Raw genomic sequence first — 27,411 nt, forward strand, 5'->3', positions numbered from 1 at the left:
TCAAAAAAAAAAAAAAAAAAAAAGAAAATCACTTCAGTGTTTTCAAGTAAATTTCTTTTCTTTTCTTTTCTTTTTTGAGTTGGAGTCTCACTCTGTCGCCCAGACTGCAGTGCAGTGGCTGCTCCCGGTCACTGCAGCCTTGACCTGTAGACTCTGGTGATTAGGCGTGCGCTACCACGCCTGGCTGATTTTTTTTTATTTTTATTGTAGAGATGAGGTCTCGCCAAGTTGCCCAGGCAGGTCTCCACCCCGCGCGCTCAGGCAATTCACTCACCTTGGTCTCCCAAAGCGCGGGATTACAGGCTGAACCACCGAGCCCGGCCCAAGTAAATTTCTTTATTTATCAGGCAGATTACATACATCCAAAGATGCTTATTAACTAATCACCCGTCTATATAAAGATAATTATAACTTTACTCCCAGAGGTATGTTTTCTAAATAAACTCATACCCACTCTGTTTATTTAGTCAAAAAATGGGCCACTTTGCTCCCAGTTTGGCTAGTTACTTCAATGAATAAACCAGTCTGTTAGCTTTTCAGCTGTATTCAGTAATGAAATTCTTCAGAAACACAGCAGTGCATGTTCTGTTTAGCCCAAAGAATTCTCGTATTAGAAGTCGTGTCTGACTCATATCAGCTATGGATTAACTCACCATCATGAAGTTCTCCCACAAAAAACAACAACTTTACTTAAGCAATTTTTCTAGATGGCTTTTTAGTGAAAGCACCCTATGTTCCTGTAACCGACAGAAGGGGAGCTGCTCCCCATGTGAGATGGGGAGGTTTGACAACAGTTTCTTGTGTTCATGTTTTGAATGAACTCACAGACACACAGAGAAGCAGGATAAGCAAGAAGCATTATTGAGCAGAGAACACACTCCCAAGAGAGGAGTGAGCAGAAACAGCCTACTGACAGCCACTGCTTCTACCCCCGACTACTGTTGAGCTATAACCTTTACTCTTATGGATGTTGCAGAGTAGGTTTGGGGTGGGCTTTTCCTAGAAATGGGTGGTCATAGGGCTGGGTCTTTGTTACTCCTTCCTCACACTGGGTGGGGGAGTTTTAGGCCTTTTAAGGTCATACTGGGACTGGCACTCTGGTGGGTGGGGATTTTATAAAACCACGGTGCTAATTATATTATGATGAGCATGTGGTAAAGGTAAAAGTAGGTCATGATTATCTTAGGTCAACCCTGGCTGTTGACGTGCATTAACCAGGTTATTGATATTCTACTTCCTGCTGGTGGGCCAGCTCTTGACTGCAAGCATCTTGGAAAAATGCTACAGGTGTATCTGGTAAGAGTCTAACAGTTAAGTGAGAAATTTCCTGTAGCTAGGCTTGCTTGAAAACGAGGGCTGCTGCAGGTGTCAGTGAGCCTGAAGCTTTCCTACAACCGTGAAATGTCTTTAACCTAACCTGCCTACCCTATCAACCCCCTCTCAAGAAATTTGAACCATAAAATCATTTAGGGAAGCTGAACGAGGGATGGAGGTCATGTCTTCTGTAACTGCTTCATGCTGAAAGTAGGCGCTGATCCTACCCATTGGGTCCAAAACTTCTTGCCATTCCTCCTCAGGGTCTGCAGGTGTGACATTCCACAGCTGCAGGGTCAGACCTACAGGAATGGACTCCGGCAGTTGTTTGATCAAATGGGTTTGTGTGAGTTGGCTCCTCTGATGAGTGGGAGTAGAATACGTGTTGTAACATTATCTGGAGTTGGAACTTTTATAATCTAGAAGACATGAATTTAACCATAAAGTTGAAAAGATAAGGCCAGAAGATTAAAAGTAGCAGAATGGCCACATCAAGGTCCCAAAAGAGGGAGGAACCAAGAAATGGGACACACTGTGTTCTTAATGGCATCCCGGATCTTTGCTGGGTTGGCCCTTTCATTATATCTATGTAGCCAGTAGGCCTGATATGTAGTTTTTGTAAAATAGCTTCTACTTCCCTGGTAACATTTATCCGAAAGGCATTTGTGGTATTGACCACTGCACAAACTCCTCCTTCAGAAGCTAAAATATAGCACAAGACTAGTCCATTTTGCATAACTACATTAGCTAGTGAATTCAGAGAAATTGTAAGTATATCGATTGTTGCCCTGTGTTCACAGACAATTGTTTCCAGAGTTCTAGTGATGCCATTTGGGATATTCTCATGGAGGCCATGTCCTACCCATGGGGCAGTCATTCTGATAGTGGCTGCAGTTCTGAGAATGATGGCACTGACCTCAAAGTTCTTTTTGCTTTTGATATGTAGGACAGAGGTGGGAATGATTATTTGTATGCCCATGGGGACCAGGTGGCCAATGGTGCATTCTCTTGAATGTCGGGTGTTTTTGAGACTGGGTAGACTAGCCCTTTCCTAGTCTGAGGCCCTGCAGGATGACCAGAAATGAAAATCTAACTAGTGGGTTCACAATATAAGTAGACTGATTCAGTTTGGGGATGTTAATAATCTTAGAGAATTCGAGAATCACTGCTATTAGACTTTGACCCAACTGTCAGCTTGCCACTGGTGAGGTGAGCCTAGTGTGCCTGGGAGAAGTGTGGAGGGGTAAACAAATGTCCATTAGTTTGTATAGACCAACTGAGGGTAAGCACCTTTCCCATGTTTTGGTTTCCCAAGACCCTTGGACACCAAATTGGGGTGTCAGAACTCCAGTTGTATTTACAGTTGGTATTTGTGTACACTCCCTGTTGCTTCTTCTACAAATATAAGAACTCTCTTTAGCCACATATGTGCCCAAGGGGCAGTCCCAGTACAGGGCTGGAATGTTTGTATTTTAGTTGGATTGGGAGTTCCACAATCCAAGGTGAGTAATCTCATAAAGTTAAGCACCTGGAATGATGGCATTGTACTGGTGAAATTCGATAAGCTTACTTTAAGGGAGGGTATGGAGGGGGGGTCCCCAGGGCATCTGAGTAAGGTTAAGAGTATAGAGAGGAGTTCCAAAAGGACATGCAATTAGCAGCTTCTTAGCAGTTTGGGTGTTGGGATGGCTGACCCAACGTTTTGTCAGATTCAATCCACAGGCGATCCGCTGTGGAAACTGGAAATAGGAGTTACCATTCCAGTCTCCCAGGGAGTGAGGCATTGCCAAGCCCCACCAGCCACAGAAAGCAAAAAAATGTTGGCTTCATCTTTAGCAGTAAAGTAATTACTTACATGTGTTCTGGAGGGTTGCAAGTAAGCTTCAATAATACCCAAATAAAAAGCACAGGCATGTACAAAAGCCCAATAATAGAAGTAACCTGATGGTGTGGCAAAAGGTCACCACATTTGCTTCCCTTCAGCAATCTAGGGAGGCCTTTTTTTTTTAAGAGAAATTTCAGGGCTTCAGCAGGTTCACAGATGTATTCCTGGTCTGTTATTGCAGGCTGAAGCTCTTGAGAGTTGTCTTTCTTGTCATCCTGCAAAAACCTAGGAAAGGATTTTATTCTGGATATGTGTACCCAAGCATTTACTCCCTGGAACTTGACTGCCATGGGGAGACTAAGTACTACATAGGACCTCTCCCATTCAGGAAGTAACTAACTGATTCTGAGAAGCTCTCTTTTTCCAGGTCTTGAGAAGAACTTTGCCTCTAGGCTGCATCCTTGGAGTGGGTGGAACACTAGAGGGTTTTGGGGAAGATTTGATTATCAAGTTCCCTGATTGCCTCTTGTACTTGGACTTGGCCCAAATTAATGACATATGTCAGGAGGCTCTGGATTTCAAAGTCTATAGTTAGATAATTTGTTAGAAATTTCCTTCTGTGTATCATCTCAAAAGGGCTAAGTTGTAGCTCTGCTTCTGGGGCATTCTAACCTGAAGGAAGCCATAGGCCACACTCGAATCCAGGAGTGTGCAGTGTCCTGACGGAGCTTGGCTAAAACTCTTTTGAGGTTTTGGTTATCTTCCTCTGCTTTTCCTGAAGATTGGGGTCTCCAAACAGAGTTAAAATGATAGGTGATGTCCAAAGCACTAGACACCCCTCATGTGATTTTTGGACACAAAAGGGGGTCTATCGTCACTCTGTAGGGACTATGGGAGGCTGAACCTTAGAATTATTACCTTGAGGAGAAATTTTGTTGCCTCTATTGCCTTTTTAGTTCCAGTGAAGAGGGCTTCAAGCCAACCAGAAAAGTATCCACAAACACCAGTAAGTATTTGAATCTTTTTCAGAGAGGCATTTGAGTGAAGTCCTCTCCAGGATAGGTGTCTCGCCTTTGAACTGGCTGTGTTAAAGGCAGAGGTTTGAGGCAACCCTGGAGGTTATGTTTCTGGAACATAAAGGGAAAGATACAGAGGCCTGGGAGAAGTTGGTGCTTAATCCTTTCCCCAAAAATAGCCTGTAAAGTGAGGAGGTCATGGCATCTCTTCTCTGGTGACAGAAATCATGAATTCCCTTTACAAGGGACCATTGCTGACTTTTAAGAGCAAGGATTTTTCCACCCAATTCCCACCATCTTTCCAAGGTCTTTCTGAGTCCTTTACAAGATGTCCTTTCTTCCTCTGATTTAGTTTATTTGGGAACTGGAGGGCTAGTGGGAGAGGAAGGTAACAAGGACAGAATAGTTACTGGTGTCTTCTTTAGAGCTGCCTACCTGGCAGCAGTGTTAGGTAGGCAGTTACCTCTGCTGACTTCTGTGTGGACTTTTTGATGTCCTTTGAAGTGCATGACGGTGACTGCTTGGAGCTGCTGTACAGCCTCTAAGAGACACAGGATTTCTGCATGATCGTTAACAGGAGAATTGTTTGCTGTGATGAGTCCCTTTTTCTTCCAAATGGCTGCATAAACTTTTAGGATCATAAATGCATACTTGAATCTATATGGATATTAACTGAATATTTCTCTGCCAGCTCTAGGGCTCGGGTTAAAGTTATTAGCTCTGCCGTCTGGGCAGAGGTGTTGCTAGGCAGGGCTTCTACCTTAATGGTCTTGGTGAGGTTTACCACTGCATAGCGTGATTTTCTAACTCCTTGGTTGCAGCTACTTCCATCAATATAGTCTGGGTTATCTAGAAGCACGTCCTTGGGGTTCAACCTGCAGCTGCATCCTTGCTCTGTAGTCCCGATGCCTGAGTGCTAAAGCTCTGTATCATCCCACCCAGGTATCAAGGATTTAAAGTTTGACAAGTCTTAAGAGAAACTTCAAGCCTATAAAGGTTTAGGCCTGGATATTTTGTTAGGCTGGCCCCAGTTAGCCAGCAATATCCTTGTTTCTTTTTCTTTTTCTTTTTTTTTTTTTTTGAGTCAGAGTCTCACTCCATCACCCAGGCTGGAGTACAGGGGCACTCTCATGGCCACTCCAGCATTGACCTACTGGGCTCTGGCGATCCTTCCACTCCTGCCTTCCAAATAGCCGGAACTATAGGTCACATCTTGCTAATTTTTGATTTATTGTAGAGACGAGGTCTCGCTAAGTTGCCCGGGCTGGTCTCAAACCCTCAGGCTCAGGCAATCCTCTCGTCTCAGTCTCCTGAAGTGCTCAGATGACAGGCTGAGCCACCGAACCTGACCTATATCCTTGTTTCTAAGACTCCTCGAATCTGGTGGGGTATCTGTGCTTTCAGTGACTGTCCCATGGTATGCGTTATAGCTTCTGTCACTAACAATGCAGTAGCAAACACAGCCAGTATACATCTAGGCCATCCTTGTGCCACTAAGTCTAAGTTATAGATAGATAGGCTGCAGGATGGGGAATTGACCCCATCTTTTATATTAAGACTTTGAAGGCCACCCCTTTTTTTAGCCACAAAGTAAAGAGCTTATTAAATCTGGAATCTCTAGGGCAGGTGCAAAGATTAAGACAGTTTGGATTGTATAGAAAGCCTTTTTCCTCTCTTTGGTCCACTTTAAAGGCTGTAAGTCAGGCCCCAGGAGGACTTTATGAAGCTACTGAGCCATTAGCCCATAGTTTGAGATCCAGATTTGTCAAAACCTGGCCATTCCCAGGAAGGTTCGAAGTTGCTTCTGGTAATTTTCTGGAGAAACAAACAACTATGCAGTCTTTCTCTGGGTGGAAAGAGAAGAGGTTCCATTTACCAAGATTTAGTCCAGGTATGTGACCTGTGTTTGAGCAATAACCTGATAATCTCTTTGTTCTAGAAAAGTTAGAACCTCTATGGTATTGGCATCTGATGCTTCCTTTGAGGGACCACAAATTAACACGTCATCCACATACTGAAGAAGAGTCCCATCGGTTAGTTTCAAACCTCTGAAGTCCTAGGCAAGGGCATTACTAAACAGATGTGGACTGTCCCTGAAGCCTTGAGGGAAAACAGTCTGGATATATTGCTGAGAACCCTGGGCATGTGAGTTGATCCTCTCCAAAGCAAATCAATACTGGGAATAGAGAAGGAAGAGGATACAAAAGCATGCATCCTTTAGGTCTAGGGCCGTGAAATACATGGCAGTTGCTGGTACCTGAGGCAGCAGAGCATATGGGTTGGGACTATTGGATGTAATGGCACTACAGCCTTATGAAAAGCTCCTAGGCTCTGCACCAGTTGGAAACTCCCATTTGGTTTTCTTACAGGGAGAACAGGCGTGTTACAGGGAGATGGACATGGGACAAGGAGGATATGTTCTAAGAACTTGTCTATTGGGCTGTAGGTCTTATTCGGCTTCCCTCTTAATTGAATATTGCTTCTTTTGGGAAGGCTGTGTCTTTTGCTTAAAGATGACCTTTATAGGAGTTATAGTCACAGTTTTACCCAGAACTCCACGATCCCATACTTCAGGATTTACCTTTTCTGCAACCTCTGGAGGAATTGAGGCCGGGGTATCTGGGCTTGTAGGTATTACCAAACAGATTCCCTTCTGTTCTGGCAAGATTAGGATGATACCCAATGCCTTGAGAAAGTTCCTTCCTAACAAGGGGATTGGGTATTCTGGTGTTATCAAGAATCTATGACTTATGAGATAATTTCCACAGGTACAAGAAAAAGACCAAGAAAAGTAATATACTTGAGACTTCCTATCAACTCCAACCCCTGAGCAGCTTTTTGGTAAAGGTCCAGGGCAGGAAAGCAAAACAGAAGGTGCAGCCTCCATGTCCATGTCGATTAAGAGGTGGCAGGTTGCCCTACCACTTTAGTCACCCGTGGTTCTCCCCTCATAATAGCAATGATTGGCTGGAATTCTGCCAAAAACCTCGGCCACTGTGGTCAGCCCATAGCCCAGATCTGAGGGTCCGATCCATCCTCTGTTTGAAGTTGAGGGCAAGCCCATTTGCTGTGGCCATTCAGCAGAGGTCTCTTTCGGCATCAGTTTTTCTAGTGACTTGGTTTTCCACAAATATGGTGAGCTCCTTTTGATCTGGGGTCACCAGCGGATTTCTCCTGAGATGGCTGCTCTCTCATTATTGCAGCCAATAGTTTGGCCTTTCTCCTTTCTTTTTCTATTTGCTGTTCCTTTCTGGCCTGGTCTTGATTGTTGAAAACTGAGAAGGCTGTGCTCAATATCTGAGGTGAGGGGGTTTGTGGTTCCGTGTCTAATTTCTGTAATTTCCCCCAGATATATGAGGCAGAATGGCTAATATAATGGGTGTTCAGAACCATCTGCTCACCTATGGAATCAGTGTTCACGTCTGTCTATTTCTTTAGGGTTTTCACTAGTGTGGCCTGGTACAGAGCTGGGTTTTCATTCTCTTGTGTAACTTCCTTGACCCTGTTACAATTGGTGGGTTTGAAAACTCATTTTCTTTATCCTTATTAAGCAGGCTATCATGTGGCTTCTCTTTTCTAAGTGCTGATCTAATAACTAATAAAAGATTTCATTCAGGAATCACATCACTCCCTCTGGAATATTCATGGCCTTGATTCCGGGCCACTGTCTCATCTGCATAGGTTCAGGGAGCACTCACAATTCTATTATTTTCCTCAGGGGTGCACCAGGTGAAGAATATTTGGGTATCTATCTCCTCCTGTAAGCTTAAGTGACTAGTTCAGTTTTGTAAATTCATCAACAAACTTACTAGGGTTTTCAGAGAGCCTGCCAAACTTCTCCTTGCAAAGTCCTAGATCACTCATAGAGAAGAGGACATGGACTCTAAGAGTGCCTGCCTGCCCTGTTGGCACTTCATGGATGGGGGACAGATGTTCTGTAGGGAGCTGGCAAGCAACACCACTATGAGTACTGGCAGGGCTACTCACAAGAAAGCGAAGACTTGGAGGCGAAACTTAGGTGACTGATAAGCAGGAGGGGAAGTAGAGAACGCACTCAGAAATGGGAAGGCCTCCAAAGAGCTTCCTGAGAAATCCAAATCCACAGGGGCATCCCCCTCAGAGTCTGAGTCCTTTGGGGTCTGCGTTGCTATGACTCCTGCCTACACCTGGTGCCTGGGTGAGGGCACAAAGAGCAGGTCATCTAGAATGTGGAGTTAGGTCTTTTGCTTAGGCTTGATGACACACAGGTGACGTTCTTTCCCCAATCTGGGTTTTGGTACAAGGCCACAAAGGCTAGAACAGAGCATCTCACTCCACATTGCCTGCCTCTAAGAAAAGAGATCTGATGGAAGAATGGTGTTATAGTTTAAACTTCCATTAATTTTCCAAGTGTCTCATTCCTCCAGCTTACACTGAGGCCAGACTGTGTTTCAAAAGAAAATAATCTTTTTCTTCTTATGGCTGTCTAGTGACAGTGTTTCAGTGCTGTGATATACAACCTAGTGGAGTGTCCGCAGGAATGGATGAGCTGGCTCCCATGTCTAGGAAAGAAAAGGAGAACAAAAGGAGGCTCAATATACAAAGTCCCGGGCTAACTTCTTGCCTACAAGAGCCCCCTGAGTGCAACTGGCCCCTGTTTTAGAGAGGAGAGAGATGAAAGAAGGATAGCTTAAATCCTGGTGCATGGAGAATAAGAAGCAAGAGTTGTCTCAGCCATCCTCAGCGCTGACTTCTTGTCTGACCTGATGAGCTAATGTCTTTAGCCCTGGGTTCTGTCCTGGCATCTGCAGCCCAGAGAACTGAACAAATGAATTCCTGTTTTCACTAGAAGTAGACACACACAGCCCACGCATTCCCAGCTGCCCTAGAGGGTCTCGGCTGAGCACACACTAAGGATCTGTGGATTGTTACCTGCCAGGGATTGTTCCCTGTGTCACAAACCTAGATATTTTAGCCAATTCACAAGAGTAAACCCAACAAGATGAAACAGGGAAGGGACCTGCCCTGGAAAAAGGTTGGGAGGTCCACTTGAGACAAGAGCTGGTTGGGTTGAATTCCCAGACAGCTCTACTCACTTTGCACCAGAGTGTGGGAAGAATGTACTTCTCACGCCACAGTGAACTCTTAAGCTGCAATCTATTGGCAGTGTACAAAGTAGATGCCGAAGTAAGGGTCAAAATGGGGAATGAGATCAGGAGACGGTCTCGGAATGGTTTCCACTGTTCATTCCATTGGCAATGACGACAGTAAGAGCCCTCAGGGCAGCAGCCATCCGCCAGAGAAATGAAGTACAAAAGTTGCTGTGGGGTGGGAGAGACCATTAAAATTGCCGGGATGAAACAGTGGCCTTCATCTCAAAGCCATAAGTATGTTTCCAAGTTGATGGGAACTTGGTGGGGGAGATTTGAGACTCCAGTCTTGAGGAGCCAAGTGTCCAAGGTCAATTGAAGGGAAGGCATCTCGGCCAAAGAGGAGAGACAGGGAAAGTGGTATTGAGCGAGGAGATGATGAGCTTCTCAGAGCTCAGTGTTGTTGGAGACAGTGGTGAAGAAAGCAGTTCAGAGACCGTGTCTGATCCACATGGGTGGGATATATAATAGGTAAGTGAAAACCTGAGAACTGCATAGCAGCAGGATCTCCATGCGTGGGTGAACACACAGAGACCGCAACTGCCAGCGCAGCAGTCATGGCATGGGGGATAGAGGCACCGAAAAATGGCAGGAAAGTCAGGAGGCACAGTTGACAAAAGGTTAGGGAAGCCAGATTAGATGCGTTCAGAGAAAAGCCTCCCCTCCTCCTAAAACTTCCAGGTACTGCACGGCACACGGGGCAAGCCCTTGACCCTCTCACAAGTCTCCTGGGGGGAGAACGCCAAGACTCCAGTTCTACTCGGTATGGGCTAGAAGCCCCACTACCTCTGCTAGCCACCTGTCAAGATAAGTAAAACAGAATCTCGGACAGAGGGAGCAGTGAGTCTGAAGCCAAAAGGAGTTTAGCTGTAGATGCCCTGGGAGGACTGTGAGGAGACCCAGAGAGAGAAAGGAAGGGCTGGAGAACCCACTTTCCTGCAAGCCACACACCTCCCCACCCCAGACTCTTTTTTATGTAGAATGAAATGAGGCCAGCAGTAGTTGAAATGTGGTGAGCAAGCGGGAAGAGGAGTTGACAGACAACTTGACAGTGACAGAGGCAAGGCGCTCAAGTCTCAATAGGCGAGCACCCAAACTCACCAGAGGCTGGAGAAATCCCATTCCTCAAGTCTCAGTTGGAAACTAAGACTCCCCAGAAGCTGGAGGGCACCAGTGGGTAGAACTGGATACTAAGACTTGCTGAGGGAGGGCGGCTCAGTGCTCCTAGCAGCCTGGGCAAGGAGATGAGTCTCACCCTTCTCTCCACTGCTGACTCTGAGCACGTTCTTAGGCTCATCTCGCTGATCCCTCAGTAGGGCAGTACTATCTTACCCACCTTATGCTAGACACTGGACCAGTTCAACTTCTGCGTATTTTTGAGTTCTAAGTATTATGAGACTATGATTCTATAAACCCATATTTAACCATAATTATGCAACGATTTACATAAATCTGAGCTCATGTATCTTTAAATGTAGATCACATTAGTTTCCTACGCCTGCTATAACAAATCACTCCATAGTTAGTGGCTTAAAACAATACAAATGTATTATCTTCCAGTACTTTAGTTCAAGAGTCTGATGTGGGTCTCACTGGACTCAGGGGTTAACAAGGCTGTGTTCCTTCTGGAAGCTCCAGGAGATAATTCATTTCCTTGCATTGTCTGGCTCCTGGAAGTGGCCCATGTGCCTTGACTCATGGCCTCCTCCTTTAAAGCCAGCAAGGTTGCATCTCTCTATACCTTGCGTCTAAAGTCATATCTCCTCTGCCTACAGTCAGGAACGGTCCTCAGATTTTAAGGACATATGTGATTAGACTGGGCATGCTAGAAATCCAGAATAATCTCCCCTTCTCAAGGTCCTTAATGTAATCACACTAGCAAGTTCCAAATGTTAGGGGATAGGCATCTTTGGGGGAGGCATTATTCTGCCTAGTACACACTACTCTCTGATCCCCAAAGATTTATGTCTGTGCCACAAGCAAAGCATATTTACCCCAGTCCAAGGTCTCCCAATTCCCATCCCATTACAGCATCAATTCAAGGTCCAAAATCTGATTCAAATCTTATTATCCAAATCAGGTATGGGGAAGTTTTATGTATGAGCCTATGGGGACAAAATTCTCCCCACTTGATCCATGAAACAGGGAAATCAGTTGTCTATTTCCAATATACAATGATGGGAAGGCATAAGATAACAGTTACACACATCCCTGTTAAGAAATTTTTTAAAAAATTAAGAGAAAAAATGAATCATTATTCCCAACCAATTTGGAAATACAGCCAGGCAAACTGCATTAGATTTCAAAGACTTGAAATAATCCTTTGTGACTCGACACTCTGCCCTCTGAGTCATGAACTATATCACACTAGAGACCAGATGTTTTGAAAATGACTCTCAACATAATCCCACACCAACCCTGAAAGCTCAACTCTTTTATATTTATTTACAGATGAGGAAACTCAGGCTTAGAAGAGGTAAATAACAGGGCTTCAAATCATCACAGATTGATGGCAGGTCCAAGCCCAGATGTGTCCATCTTCAAAGCTCATCCTCTTCCCCTCCATAAAACTACAGGGACAAGATCAACTGTGTGCATCCACAGGGCATGAACAAGAACCACACTATGAAATGTATGATCCCAAAGTGTCGCCCTTATGTCACAATGTGGTTTTCCTATACCATGACCAATGGTCTCTTCTTATCCAGGTACGGGAGGTGACAAGACAAGTTATTCAAGTTTCAAATGAGGCTGTTACAGAAGATGACCAGTATTCTGATCTCCTGATGGTGTGGGGACAATATATTGACCACGACATTGCATTCACACCTCAGAGCACCAGCAAAGCTGCGTTTTCAGGAGGAGTTGATTGCCAGATGACTTGTGAGAACCAAAACCCATGTTTTCCCATACAGGTAGTTTGATGGGGCTTTTTTTGATGTTTTTATTTTTTATTATGAAATTAAGTGCCATTTAAAAAGTCAAATAGAAAAGTATAAAATGAATCGCGAAAGTCTGTTTCTCCTGTCCTATTTCCAGGGGAGTAACAAGTGTTGTATATTTCCTGCGCACCAACCAGAAATTATCTGGACATGTGTGTATGTAAATATGTGTGTGTGCAAATCTGTTGTGCCATACTATGTGCATGTTCTGTGCCCAGTAAGAGTCACTTGGTAATATTCTTATACATCTCTACCTATCACTAAACAGAAAAAAACTCAATTGTTTTATGATTTCTTAATATTCCATTGTGTCTTACTGTAATTTATTTAACCAATTCCCTTATTAGTGAGTATTTAAGTTGCTTTTAACTTTGTTGTTGTTTTGCTGTTAGAAATAATGAAGCAAAGAACATATCTGGACCTAAATCTTTGTGCACATGTGCATACCTAATCAATCTAGGGGTGAAATTGCCAGATCACAGAGAAGCTGCAAGTGGAATTTTGATACATACTGCAGAGTTGCTCTCCGTTAATATTTTACTAATTTTCACTCTTACCAGCAAAGAAAGAAGACTTTTAGTTACTTCTCTTTAGAAAATAGCTTTGAAGCTGGCAAAGGTCATTTTCTTTTTCTTTCTTTCTTTCTTTTTTTTTCAGTTGGAGTCTCACTCTGTAGCCCAGGCTGGAGTGCTGTGGCACACTCACAGCCGCCGCAGTCTCGACCCCAGACTCGGGCAATCCTTCCACCTAAGCCTTCCAAGTAGCTGGAACTTCAGGTGTGTGCCACCACGCCTGGCTAATTTTTTGATTTATTGTAGAGACAAGGTCTAGCCAAGTTGTCCAGGCTGGTCTCAAACCCCTGGGCTGAGGCAATCCTCTTGCCTTTGCCTCCCAAAGTGCTGGGATTATAGACATGAGCCACCACACCAGGGCGGCTATTTTCTACTTAAGAACACAGATTGTTTAGAGGCCATGTCCTCAAAACGTTCATTCAGCAAAGTCACTGGGTTGTTATTCTGTCCTTGCTGTGCGGCACGCTGGGCAGGCAGAAAAGGAAGACAGGCCGTACCCTGGAAGTGCTTCATCTGGTGTCAAGTAGGTATGTGAACCAGCAGTGACAACACTCTGGGCATCTTCAAATGAGGTCCCATTGCTTAGTAAGCTTGAAGCAAGTTTGGACTCCAGTCCCAAAGAAAAATAGAAAATGATGCTATCAATTTCCCATATCTGTGTTTGCTCAGTATTCCCAAGGCGAATGTTTCCAGCAGCTACACGAGACTGTATGGGTATATATATAAAATGTTTTGAGTATCTGACCACTGACTCAGCCCAGGGAGCTGTGATAACATTGGGGCATCCTGGTTCTCAGGACATGCTCTCACTATTCCTTGTTCTTCCTGGTCTCAGCTTAGTCAGGATGCCTCAGGACCAATTGTGCCCTGCTGCGCAACGCAGAAAATAATGTGGTTGTGAATGTATTTTTTAAAATAAAGGTTATATGAACCTTCTTGATAAACACATGAATGTGTTCATCTCCATGTGTATGACAAGAAATGCAATTAGTGAATTATGAATTATGGTCATGTTTTAACTTGAATATCTACTCCCAAATTGCCTACAGCAATGGGATCATAAATTATATTTTCTAATTGATTGTTTCTCACAACCATTAATAGTATTTAATTCCTATCATTTTCCAATATGATGAGGAAATAGAGTATCTTGAATTTTACATTACTGGTGTTAAAGCCTCTACTAATATATATTTTGCAGACCTAAAGAAAGAAACCGAAGCACAAAATATAATTTTTAAAGATTTTACTTGAGCTAAAATGAGGACAGCTGCCTGAAATACTTGAATCCGAGTAACCTCAGATGTCTGCTCTGTTTGGCCTTTGTTACAAGCAGGTTTTTACGGGCAAAAAGGAGACAAAGAGTGGGCTGATATAAATTCCCAGTGGTTTGGTTTGCAGGAATAACATTGATTAGTGATTGGCTATATATTGCATGGGTTGTGCGTCCAGCATTCAGCATTGTTAGGTTGATTGACAGCACCTGGGGCAATAGCAGATTTAAGAGAGAATTACTTAGCCCAAGGGGGCAAGTGAGTCATGACTGCTGAGACCTAGAGAAGGCTCACTTTCTCAGATAAGAGTTTCTTTCTTTCTTTTTTATTACTTTCACTACTAATTCCATTAGGTTGTTTTATTGTTTGAATCAAGAATATATATATTCTTGTAGATCATAGACCTCAATCCTTCATTTTACATGATTGCTTATCTTTTTTATGTTGTTTGTGGTATCATTATTTATAAAAATAAGTTTTATATTTGGGTATATTTTAATTAATCATTTTTTCTCTATGGTCTATAAATTATTATCTTATTGAACAGATTTTTCTCACTTGAAGGTTTTAAATATATTTTTCTATTATTTAAAAAATGTTAAAGATTGGGGTTTGACATAGTTTTACTTATTAGGAACTGTGTGAGGCAGGGATCTAACTTTATTTTTAAAGTTGATGGTTATTTTAAAGTATTCCAGCTTTCCACCTGATTTGAAATGCTATCTTTATCATTGCTAAACTGTCATTATCCTTAATCTTTGCAGGCTTTCACTAATATATATGTCCAATTACTGTAGCCTTAGATTATGCATTGATCCTCAACAGGGCAGGGGCCCATTGTTCTGTTTTTACATAATTATCTTCCATACAAATTTTAAAATTAGTATGTCAATCTCTGTGAACAATTTTTTTGAGACTTTAAATTGGATTACTTTAGTTTTTATGCATGAATTGAGATTTTTGTTTGTGTCTTTCAAAATTAAAAGTAAGCCTTACTATTCAATAAGTGAATATTTCAATTTATCAAGTCTTTTGTGTCCTTCTCTAAAGTTTTATAATTTTGTCTGTTAATGTCTTGCACAAATTTGATAGATTTCGATGGATTTTACTGCTGTAGTGAATAAAATCCTGCTCAATTATATATAATATATATTTATTTGATTTGATTTCTTTTTGAGATGATGTCTCACCATGTTGCCCATGCTGGTCTTGAAGTCTTGGGTTCAGGTGATCCTCCCATCTCAGCCTCACCAGTAGCTGGAACTACAAGTGTGTGCCACTATGCCCAGCCATACTTTTAAACTGGTCATTCCTCAAATATAGGGAGATATTGATTATTCTCAATGGTAGTTTTATATTTGATCAGCTTACCAAGATCTCTTATTAATCTAAGAGTTAACCTTGACACACCTACATTTTATATATAATAAATATATTGGATGTCTTTGCTACCAATTAGACTTTCTCCCTTCTTTCCAGTATTTAAACTTTTCATTGCACACACACACACAGATATATACATACTTATATATTATATATATAAAATACTACTTTAGCTGGTAAAGTTTTAAACAATCATGGTTATAGCAGAATTTTGGTTCTGTTCCTTATTATAATAGACATGGCTCTAGTTTTTTTCCCCTTAGATATTGTCTACCGTGGATTTCTGATAGATAGCTTCAATTGAATAAAAAATTATCTTTTATTTGTAATTTCCAAAGAATTTTTGTAAAACATGTGGATGATGGCCTTGCTCAATGTCTTCCCAGCATCTGCTAAGGAGACACCAAGATTTCTACTTTGTTCCATTATTGTAGCCAGTTATAGTAGTTATTTTTCAATGCAATGTCATCTTTGCATTCTTGTGCTAGGCCTGCTTGCTGAGGATGTGGGTTTTAATTTGTTCTTGGATTCAAGTTGCCAATTTTTTATTTGGGACTTTTAAAACTCTCTTCATAAGTGGAATTACCCAGCAGGGCTCTCTTCTTGTGCTCACTTCCCTATCTGAGGTGTTACAGATATGACGGCATCTGACAACCAGCAGGATCGCACCCCCGCTTTCTTTCTATGCTTGAATTTAGGTTGTTTAAAATCAAATGATCTGTTTCTTGAAGAACTGGCAGAACTTGTGACTGTGTTTGATGCTTGGCCCTGGTAACTTCTGGAAGACGGACCTTGGGACATGGGTTCAGTGCGGTTGTCATTGGCCCCTCAGGCCTGTCTTCTTTGAGTCCTATTTCTATTACCATCATATTATTCCTTTCTGTCTATGCTTCTTGCCTACTTACAGTAAAAGCTAGTTGAGTGAGTTTCACTGTATCTTGCTTTTTGGCAAATGTAGTTAATAAAGGTGAGGTCATTTTCCTATGGACTCGACTTTGGCCACATAACACAAATGTTGCTATTTGGTCCTTAGATTGATGTTGGTTCTAAATAGGTTTAAATTCACATAAGAGTTTCTTACATTCAAATGTAAGTATCATCTCACATGGATGGAAATGCTTACACTACACAGGACTCCTCTTTCCACATCTCTCTACCCGCTTCGTTCTTCCTCATCGCTTGACTTTGCTCTCCCCTTTCCGTCCGCTTCCCATATTCTTCAATCACACTTCCTCCTGCTCCCTACATAGACAAACCAACTCAAAAAGTTTTATTTTTAAAGTGGGACGGGGCAAGGGAGTGTGATAAATGAAGCATGAGTAGTTAAGAAATTGGTGGAAACCGGACGGTGGGCTCAAAGAGATTCACTGAACAACGATTTGTAGATCCTGTGTGCTCCTCCTTATAATCCAAATGCTCAAACAGCTACATCTAGAGATACTAAGTGCTTTCTTTAGGATGTTGTTAACAGACTCAGACTTAACACTAAATATGCTGTCTGCATCTTGAATTTTCCACTCAGTTCATGCCTCCTGGAAGTCCTCCCGGTCTACTTGAGCTCTGGGTTCTTACTCGTGGCTGGTGGTATATCATGTTCTGAATTGTAACCACAGGTCTGTGCCTCTGGGTCACAGTGTTATTCCAGTTGACACCACCAGAAGAAATCACCAACTTGAAAGGCAGAGTTTTAATGCTGCTATATTTACTTTGCTTTCTAAAAATCCTGTGACACTTCACAGCAATGACTGAGAGGACCCTTTCCCCACATCCACACTAGCAAGAGTCTTAAATATTTTTTCTTAATTTTGCTCTCACCGTGTTGGTTATAAAGCGATATCTTATTGTTACATTATCTGCTGTTCCTTATTGTTACATTATCTGCTGTTTAGAGAACTTTAAACTTTTTCTTTAATTTTTGGCAATTTGTATTTGTTCTGTGAATTATCTATTCATATCCTTTGGGCATTTTCTTATTATTTGATTGTTCTTGTTGATTTAATTGATTTTAATTTTTGTACACTATAGATAAGAATTCTTTGTCTCTCACTTTGTTTTTTATAAATATTTTTCTCCAGTTCCATCAATATAGTAACTTTCATCATGAAGCATTTTCAACTTTTATTAGGTCAGGTCTACTTAGGTTTCGACTCAGTTCTAGTCCAGAAATCTCCTTTGCTCTCAAGTTGTAAAAGTGATCTCCTCCATACTATTCACTATGAATTTTCACTCATCTTGTATGGCTTAAAATGAGAATGTATTTTTATTATTATCCAGATGGAAAGCCAGCTGGTTCAGCCTTCCCATCTCTCCGTGAGTCTAAATAACATTTTGTCACAGAATAACTGGGATCTAGTTCTGGGTTCTCCAACTTCTTTCATTGATGGATACATCTATTTCTATTAACAGATGACTTTATAGTATATTCTACTGTCTACAAGTCAGTACCTCTATCGCTATTCTTTCCCCTAGTTTATTGTTAAATAAATACATAATAGAATTTATTTCTTCATATAAACTGTAAGACTAATTTATTCATTTCAAAAAGTTAAGTACAATTATGATTCTAAGTGAAATTTTATTTAATTTGCACAATTCATTTGGAGAGAAACGATCTTTTGTCCGTTTTTTTGTGTTTTTAATTATATTTTATGACTTACTTCTGGCAGAGCATATGAGTCATTTTGCTTAAACTTACACACATGATTTTGAGACTTTTTTGTTATTAAGAAAGACATTTTTTTTTTCCATTACCATCCTGGATATTTTGCTAAAAAAAAAAAAAGATTTTTTTTTGAAACTAATTTTTGTACTTTTCCGTAGATTGAAGATTTTTTTGGACATTTTATTAATTTTCCAAAGTTTTCAGATATTCTAGGCATCTAATACATCATGAAGTAAAAGGACAGTTTTATTGTGTTTGTAAATCTTATTTTCTCATCTAGTAGTTTTGCTGGCTCCTATTTTATTTTCTGGACTTTGGTCTAACAATTATTAAAAGTTCTGAGATAATATTAAGTAATAACAGTGATAGTGTGTGTTTCTGCCTATTTTTTAATCTTAAATTCAATGGTTTCATTATTTCACTGTTGAAGATAATATTTGATATTGATTCTACATTATATTTAATCAATTTTACTCTATTCTGTTTTACTTCTATTTAACCAGGAATGGTAAATAATAGTAAATTTTATCTCTGCACTTTAAGTATCTCTTGATATTAATTTTTATTCTTTAGTTTGTTGATATTCTGGATAATATAAACCTATTCTTTTTTAACTTTAAAATTTTTTATTTAAAATTGAGGGGTACAATTCAAGGTTAGGTATCCAAATACTCATTGTGAAGGTACCCTTGTTGATGACGTGTGCTCCCCCTTCCCCAGGAAGATTTCAACTACTGTCAATCCCACCTACCCACCCCCACACAGTTTCCCACTAGTGTCAATCCTTTTCTTATAGTATTATGGTAGTTGTTCAAGACCCACTTATGAGTGAGAACATGTGATACTCGGTTCTTTGTTTCTGTGAAAGATCACTCAGTATTATAGACTCTAGTTCCATCCAAGTTGCTGGAAGTTCATGATTTTGTTCTTTATGGCTGTGTAATATTCCAATGTGTATATGTACCACATTTTTTTTACCCAGTCCTCTTTGGATGGGCAGCATGGTTGGTTCCAGGTTCTTGCTAGTGTGAACAATGCTGTGATAAACATACGTGTGCAGGTATCTTTTTTATAGAGTGATTTGAGTTCTTCCTGGTATATTCCCAGTAGGGGGATTGTGGGGTCATATGGAAGGTCGATTTTTAGAACTTTTAGGAATCACCACACTGTTTTTCACAGAGGCTGTACTAGTTTGCACTCCCACCAACAGTATAGAAGTGTTCCCTTTTCGCCACATCCTCTCCAGCAGCTGTTATTTTTTGAGTTACTGATGATGGCCATTCTGACTGGTGGTATCTCAGTGTGGTTATAAACCTATTCTTTAACAGTGAACCATTCTGGGAATAAGCCCTATTTGACTATAGTGTGTTTCTCTTTTGAGTGACTGCCCTATTCAATTTTTATTGTTTTATTTAGAAGGGGTATTGATCTGTATGTTTTGTCCTTGTCCTATTTTCATCAGAGGCTAGTATTAAAGTTTTGCTGACTCTGTAAAATCAACTGGGGCATTTTCCATCCTTTCTGTGGATGAAATAGTTTAAGCAGTACTGGAATCGCCTGTCCTTGAGGGTTTGACAGAAGTCAGCTGCAGATGCCATCTGATCCCCTGAGCCTCCATCCCTGTTGAATTTCTCATCGCTTGTCAATCTCTTCTGTGGCAATTGTCGGCTTGAGTTTTTCATTTCTTCTTGGAACAGTCTGAGTTACTTCTGTTTTGGAGAATAGAGCTGTCCATTTGCTCTTCATTTTCGAATATGTTGTCGTGAAATTGCATCTAATAATCACCTAGAGTTCTCTTCATTTTGCCTGACTTCTGACTCCTTTCTCATTCCAAATTCTGTCTCATTCTGTGACTTTGTTTCCTCTATTGCACCTGTGAAGTGTGGATTTACATTTCCTTTCTATCTGAGTTGTTTTACTGTTTAATTAATTTTAACTCTTTTTAGCTGATAAGATTTTAGGCTCCTGGCTGTGGTATCCCAATGACCCTTGCATCCCAAACCCTTTCTACTCTGACCTCCAGACCCAGCCTGGCAGTTCTTCCTGAGGGTCCTCATTGGGAAAGTTTTCTTAGTGCAATCACCAGTCACTGGAACCTGTTCCCTGCTCTGAAGGTGGAGCTGGGCAGTCACCGCCCTCCCCAGCAGGCCTCTTGCTGCAGGGCTGCACAGGTGTCAGGTGCCTTCCCAGCCTGTGGGGAGCTGAGGGCATCTGCTTTGCTTTTCACCACAGGGACAGATTCCCTCTGACACATTCTTTTTGCTGTACCAAACTGACTGAGCCCATCAAGAGCTCTGCCTCACTTGCCTACAGAGCACAGCAGATAGCTTTGACCCTGCCAGGCCATGTCCGCCAACTGGGCCCAGAGCCATCTGCTCTTTCTTATGCCTCACAGTGCCTGGCCCTGTCTGTGCTTTGCCCATAGAGGAGTTGTGTCCTTGTTTTTACTCTTGGCAATAACAGAGCCTTACGGGAAGACAGTGAGTTTTAGTGAGAGTCCTTCTCTTGGGGTCTGTCCAACTGTGATCTTGCGGCTTTGGGCAGGCTGTTTAATCTCCTACACCTCAGACTGCCTAATGAAAATGCCAACTCTGGCGTTGAGGGAAGGTTAGGCACCAGCCTCAGTGCAGGCCCTGGCCCTGCAGCACATCCACAGGAAGAAATAGCTGCCCTTGCATGGGGACAGGCTCTGCAGTTCACAGAGCTCATTCACATCCAGACAGGTCTGACACTTTGCAAGAAGCCTATCTGCATGGCACAACTTGGTTTAGATCTCTGTGCTACAGATGAGGAGACCGAGCTGGTTAAGGCCAGAGCTAGAACCAAATCCAGGTTTCTCCCACTCCCACCCTGTGGCCTTTCACTAAGCGGCGATGCCCCAAAACTGCAGATCTCTTTGCCCACTGGGCTCTTAAAAGAGTGCCTATCGTTGGGGAAGAGATGCCAGCTCCTCACAGAGTCAGAAAATAAACCAGGCATATGGATTCCATGAACGGCCTGGATGGGCCTGCGCAAGTTCTGTTAGTTCAAGACGATCTAAATTACTGGAGACGCTGCCTCCAAGGAGAGGACTCCAGCCTCTGAGTTCAGCCTCTGCCAGGCAAGAGGCCGCTTGGTGAGGAGTCAAGGAGGAGGAGAGGGCTGGCTGGACTGACTGCTGCAGAGAGAGGGCTGGGCAGACAGAGTAACACCTCAGGGCAGGCTCATCCTAGCCTAGAGCTTCTGCTGTCTTTCAGTCAGGGGTCCCCAACCCCAGGGGCTGCAGACCAGAGCCGGTCCGTGGCCTGCTGGGAGCCGGGGCCCGCAGAAGGCATCAGATCCTGGTGGGAACCTAATGCTTGACCAGACCAGTCCCTGATGCCACACAGGTTGGGCCCGCGGCTTTGACTGGCCTCCCCGAGAGCCCTGGGTGACTTCGACTCTCCCTTCACCGGCAGCTCCCAGCGAAGGCCGCGTGGGAGGCAGACGCCGCCTGTTTGCCGTTTTACCGCTCACCTGCGGCCTGCGGCACCGGGGACCAGAGCGCGAACTCCGGCAACCTGTCCAAGGCAACGCCGCGACAGCAGATGAACGGGCTGACCTCCTTCCTCGACGCGTCCACCGTGTATGGCAGCAGCCCCGCCTCGGAGAAGCAGCTGCGCAACTGGACCAGCACCGAGGGGCTCCTGCTCGTCAACGCGCGGCACCGGGACGCCGGCCGCGCCTACCTGCCCTTCGCGCCGCCGCCCGCGCCCGCGGCCTGCGCGCCCGAGCCTGGGGCCCACGGGGCCGCCCGCAGCCCCTGCTTTCTGGCCGGGGACGGCCGCGCCAGCGAGGTCCCCTCCCTGGCCGCGGTGCACACGCTGTGGCTGCGCGAGCACAACCGATTGGCCGCGGCGCTCAAGGCCCTCAATGCGCACTGGAGTGCGGACACAGCGTACCAGGAGGCGCGCAAAGTCGTGGGCGCCCTGCACCAGGTGCGCGCAGAGCCATTCCGGGCGCCCCGAGCGGGCGCGGGCAGATCCGTGGGCGCCCTGTGTGTCTGCGCGGAGTCCCGGCGGGTGGCTTGGAAAAGCGGGCTCGGAATCGTGGGCGCCCTGCACGGGGTGCGCGACCGGTCATCGCAGGTGTCTCAAATGGCTGCGTGCCAGGTGCCCGGTATGGGGACCGACGAGGTCATTGTAGGCGCCCTGTAACTCCGGGGTGGGGTGAGAGCAACTCTAGGTCCCGAGGACCCGCCCAGGCTCTTCTGTCCCGCGGCTCACCGTCTCCGGGGCTGGGCCGTGATCATCCCGGGAAGACACGACAGTACCCACCGTTGCTCAGCGGGACCAGCAGGCTCAGTCACCGGTCCCTAGAGCCAGTCCAAGAGCCTCACTGCGGTTTACTCATTTAGCAGTTCTCACAGCAACCCTCTGAGCGGTGGGAAAGTAGTGGTTCTGATGCCTTGTTATTTCAAAGACAACGGAGAAAAGAATAATTTGATTATCACTCTGAGGGAGATTTCTGAATTAGCAAGTTAAACTAAAAGTCGATTTGAGATCTAGCTTCGTTTTTGTGATTAAGTATGACCTCAGAGAATCTTGAAGGAGGATCAAGTTGGCCTTTTATTAATCGTGTGATGTTGGAGGAAAAAATGTCCTTCCGTCTGTAAGTGCAGTTACTGACATGGCTGGTCTCATGGGGTTGTGATGAAGTGGACCAGTGGACCACGATACTTTAGTGGCTACCCTGATGGGTATGTCTGTTGCTCCAGGCCATGGAGTGGGCTCCCGACACTATCCCTTAAGATTTCTCATCGACTCTGAGGGGAAGACACCGTTAATCCTGTCCTAAGGAGGGAGCGGAGTCTTGGTCACGCTTGCACAGGGACTGTGTGGTGGAACAAGCTTCCCTTGTGCACTATGTGCCACCTGCCACCTTCTGGCTTGTGTTGCACTGGAGTCCAGGCACTCAGAGGGTCCTGGAAGCTCTCCTGCGTGGGCATGAGAGGTTCAGTGGCATGGGGGACTGGAGCTTCTTTGAGGACAGGCTGGGCAGCAACTTATTGTCCAAGCACCACAGACGTGTTTGCTATCTTAACACCTGGATCTGCACAGAAGGTGAGCGTGTGTGTATGCATGTGCATTCGTGTGGGTATATATAGGGTGGCCGAGTACGCTTGTGTGTGGGATGGGGGGGGAATGAAAGCAGGAACTGGATACATGAAGAGTCTAAAATCGAGGCTTCGGTGAAACGCTGGAGTTTAGTATAAGCAAGATGCATCATGCATAGCTATGAATAACAGACAAGAAGATTTAAATTACAAAATGATAGCCCTATAGGAATTTGTGAGAGAGAATTGAAGCAATTTTTGATGATGCCAGTATAGCGTGGCCAGGAATCTTGTCACCATTGAAGTAAAAATCATCAGTGGCTCACGTGTCTCTTGCGCAGCCACTCAGCTATTATCTTCTTCCCTGTGCAAAGTGAGCTGCACAGTCAAGAGACAAGCAATATGGAAGCGAGGGTCCGTGCCATGACGAGCCCCTACGTCCCTCTGCACACCATCCTGGAGAAGTAGTTCCAGGAGGTCATCTTCTTCTGCCCTGATGATCACCCTGAGATGTTGTGTACGATGGTTTGTTTTATGTGTTGTCAGTGACCCCTTTCTGACTGTGTGCTCCACCAGGAGAGGGATCTTTGTCTGTTTGTCAAATCCTTTTCCCCCTGTACCTACAATTGGCATGTAGCAGGTGCCTTATAAATAGACGTTGAATTGGTGAGTGAAGTACGACTCCCAAGAATAATTCTAGAAGTCCTGCTCCACTGTCTCCTTCAGGGCAGGGTTTGGTTTAAACTTTCTTGAAGTGAGAAAGAATTTTGGCCAGCCCCGGGGGCACCTGAGAAGAGCCACTACCTTCTAAATCTATGACTACTCTTCACATAGTAAGAGAAAGGCCTCCGTATCATGCTGCTACCCAGCCCCCAACCCTGCCTTCCCTCTCAGCAGAGCTCTGGGATTGCCAGTGTGTCCTGATCCTAGGCCCTATGGCTGTAAATTAGAGAGAGTTGAATGTTGAAATTCTGAGAATCCCAGATGATCTGGATGTGCTGACATTTGGTTCCCTTTTCTCCTCAATAAGTGAAATAACAACAACAAGTATCTGTAAGAAAAGTGGCCTTCGGTATTTAGATTTACCCCCTCCATTCATTTTCTGCATGCTCTGCTTTTTAAAAATGCTATTCTTTTCTTCTTGGTTTTGCATTTCATTTTGTGTCAGTCAGTACGTTCTCTTTGTTGTTTTTTTGCCACTATCTCTAAAACATTAAAATAATAAGAAATTGTGTTTTACGTGTCAATAGAGCCACTATTGAGTCTTTGAATTGTGTTTGAAAGATCCACAGTGGTCTGGAAGACTCATTCTTCTGTCCTTGGTTTCATTGACCCATAGTTTGGTAATTTTATGATCTGAATCTCTCTCTTGAAAAGCATTAGACAATGTGGAAACAAAATGTCAGGGGAGATTTTTAAAAAGATAAATAGCATCCCCGTTCCCCACCAAGAGCCAGCCGGGGCCACGCTAATGCACACATCAGCAAGGAGCAGTGTCCCAACTCAGGACTGAGAGGCACAGCCTTCTCTCCCTGCATCTGTCCACACCACACCCCTCCCCTGTGCCTGTCCACACCTCACCTCTTCCCCTACGTCTGTCCATGCTGCACCCCTTCCCCTGTATTTACACACTCCTCTGCCTGTGACTTTCCAACACCACGCCCTTCCCCCATGTGTGTCCACACCACACCCCTCCCCATATGTCTATCCACACCACATCACGTCTAAGCTAGTCAGGGTCTATCTACCCCAGACACCCCACCTAAAGGATCTCAACTACTCCGTGTCTTTTGTAGAAAGCTGATGGTGTCTCCTCGTTCAGCCCTGAGGCAAGGCCTTTAGCTGGGTGTCTTTTCTTAGAATCTGGTTCACCTTCTATGCTAGTTCCTTGGAGACAGCAGCTCTCAGGAGACTCGTACAAAGGAAGAGCTGATAAAGTTGCCCTTGCTGGCTTGAGATCTCACAGACTCCGATTTCACAAGTCCTGCTTCCTGCCAAGAGGAACTGAAACTCTTCTTCTTACAATGATCCCAGACCCACAGAAGCAGACACTCATTTTAGCAATAACTTCTGTGTCCTACAGACAGGAAGAGGACAACATGGTGAGATCCTCCCAGTACAGGGGTGAGGGAGGCAGAGAGAAGAGCGCAGATGTTCTTGGGAGTCTGAGCACACCATCCAAACAGCACAGAGTTTGTGGTCCTGGAGTTAAAGGATAAATCCATCCAAACTTCCAGTTTGGATGTTTCCTTTATCCCGCCATCTGAGAGCAGACCAGTTTTGGAGGAGAGCCCTAATTTTTCCAGATCTCCAGAGACTCACAAAAGCTTTAATAGGGTGTGCACAGCAGCACTACAAGACCCCAGAGGGGCCCAAGACCTCCTGGGGCATCCCTGTCTGAAGGCAAATTCCTGGGGGCTGAGGGAAAGGTTCCTGCACCCTTGGGCAGTTTGGTCACTGCTCTTGGCTGTCCTTGAGGAGTCTTGTTTCAGATCAGTTACTCCCCAAAGTGAGAGTGTGTGAAGGATAAAGACCTGTTCCCACGGCTGCAAAGGTCCCAGAAGGGACAGTTTCTGGGTGGTGCTGTCTCTGCCCCATCTCTCAGCAGCTTCCAAATGTCTTGCCAAAACTCATAGTCCCTCTTCTCCAGAGGCTGCTATCTACAGAGATGGCCAGTCAGTCTCCTTGCCTCAAGATTAGACCAAGTCCAGCTGTACCTGCACTGCAGAGCTGCCTGCAGATGGAGCAGAAGGCAAGCAGCCGAGCTACATCCTTGGAGAGCTCTGTGCCTGCTCCCCGCTCCCTAGAACACCCTCATCAGGAACCTGGGAACCCTGTCTCTTATGTAGACCACGTGGGCATTTTTGAGAAAATGTCCAGTGGCTTTTTTCTGCATAGAGCAGGGTGATGGCACTGAGAACAGTCAAGAGTCAGGAGGTTCAGATGAGCTGAGCGCGCACATGAGGCTGCATTATCATCTCCCAGCGGTGACAATGAAGGTGTCTCCAGGTCTCACCTTCCTCATCTCCCCCTGGACTGTGGTCCTGGCTTTCTGCCACTCTACTCTCACCATTTTCCAAGGCATGGATCTCGCTTGTCCTTCCCACTGCTTGGATCTTGGAGGCAAATGGATGGAGACCCAGCCACAGGTTGGTGCCCCGCAATCTTGGTAAGAGCCCCAGAGAAGCAGGAGGTCAGAGTGAGAGCAGACAGAAGGAAGAACAGCTGTGAGTAAGGGAGCCACAGCAGGGCAACCCTCCACCCAGGAGAGGAAGGAGGTGTGAGGCAGGCTGGAGAGCCATTCCCAAGACACCCAGGTCTGATCATACAACGTCTGCCCCAGCCCAGCAGTTCAAGATGACCATTTTCCCCATCTGACCCAGGGAAGGACAGACCAGGGGGTTTCAGAAGCACTGCCTTGAAAATTCCAAAAAGCTGCACGCAAGCTTCACATTTTAAGGCTCCGTTGGTCAGAATAAATGAGGCTTCTGCCTGACATTAGCAGCTCCCAGGGGAGGCTCTGGAATCTGAGCATAATTGCTTAGAATTGACATTTTAAATCAGATCAGGAAAGATACACTCTTCAGTTCCCTGACAAGGTCAACACTGGAGACACCAGGTATCTGTGAGCTGCCGACAGCTAAAAGGGGCTGGTTTGCTTCTCGCAAGCTGCTGGCTTAGGGATGCATGGTGCTGTGACAGGAGAGGCCCTTAGGATTCCTTCTGCCTGTGCGTGTTGACATCCACAGGTATGCATGTCAAACTGTAGGTAGGGGAGGAGGGGAAGAGGTGTTGTCAAAATAGCCTGCAGTTGAGTTTAAAGTTGCCTTAGCCCTTGGGCTGAGGAGAGGGACCTCTGCTTTTCCACTGGGTTGAGAAGAAATCAAAGAAGAGCGTTCCAGGGAGTAGAAGGGGCTGCTGGTATCCCAAGTGCGGAGGACACATGGAACTTATCGTGTGGTCAGGAGACTCCCCTTGGACGTGTGCGGTCCAGAAACTTGACCACATAAATCATATCTGAGGTCAAGAGGCTGTTTTGCACTGTGACCTCACGGCTACTCTCTCAAATGACGACACGGGTACTTCATGCTGATGGATGAGCAAGCACAGGGAGGGCAACCCCAGTCTGGAGACACGAGACAGAACCTTTCCTTCCTGCGTCTCCAGGTCTCCTAGGTGGAGAGCAGCAGGGAACAGGACTCAGCCCTCGGCTGGAGGTC

At 44.5% G+C, this 27,411-nt stretch overlaps 1 protein-coding gene across 2 annotated transcripts in view; it reads left to right on the forward strand.

The window, feature by feature from the left end:
• TPO (thyroid peroxidase) overlaps positions 1-27,411 on the forward strand; it is a 92,479-nt gene that overhangs the window by 34,600 nt on the left and 30,468 nt on the right. For both annotated transcript variants that reach the window (XM_008061621.1, XM_008061622.1), the window contains exons 6-7: positions 11,993-12,199; positions 21,555-22,073. In XM_008061621.1, coding sequence (XP_008059812.1) covers positions 11,993-12,199; positions 21,555-22,073 — 726 coding nt within the window. The remainder of the gene's footprint in view (positions 1-11,992; positions 12,200-21,554; positions 22,074-27,411) is intronic.

The sequence above is a fragment of the Carlito syrichta genome, unplaced genomic scaffold (assembly GCF_000164805.1).
Source record: "Carlito syrichta isolate Samal-C Ts95f unplaced genomic scaffold, Tarsius_syrichta-2.0.1 Scaffold305334, whole genome shotgun sequence".
In the NCBI taxonomy this organism is placed as follows: Eukaryota; Metazoa; Chordata; class Mammalia; order Primates; family Tarsiidae; genus Carlito; species Carlito syrichta.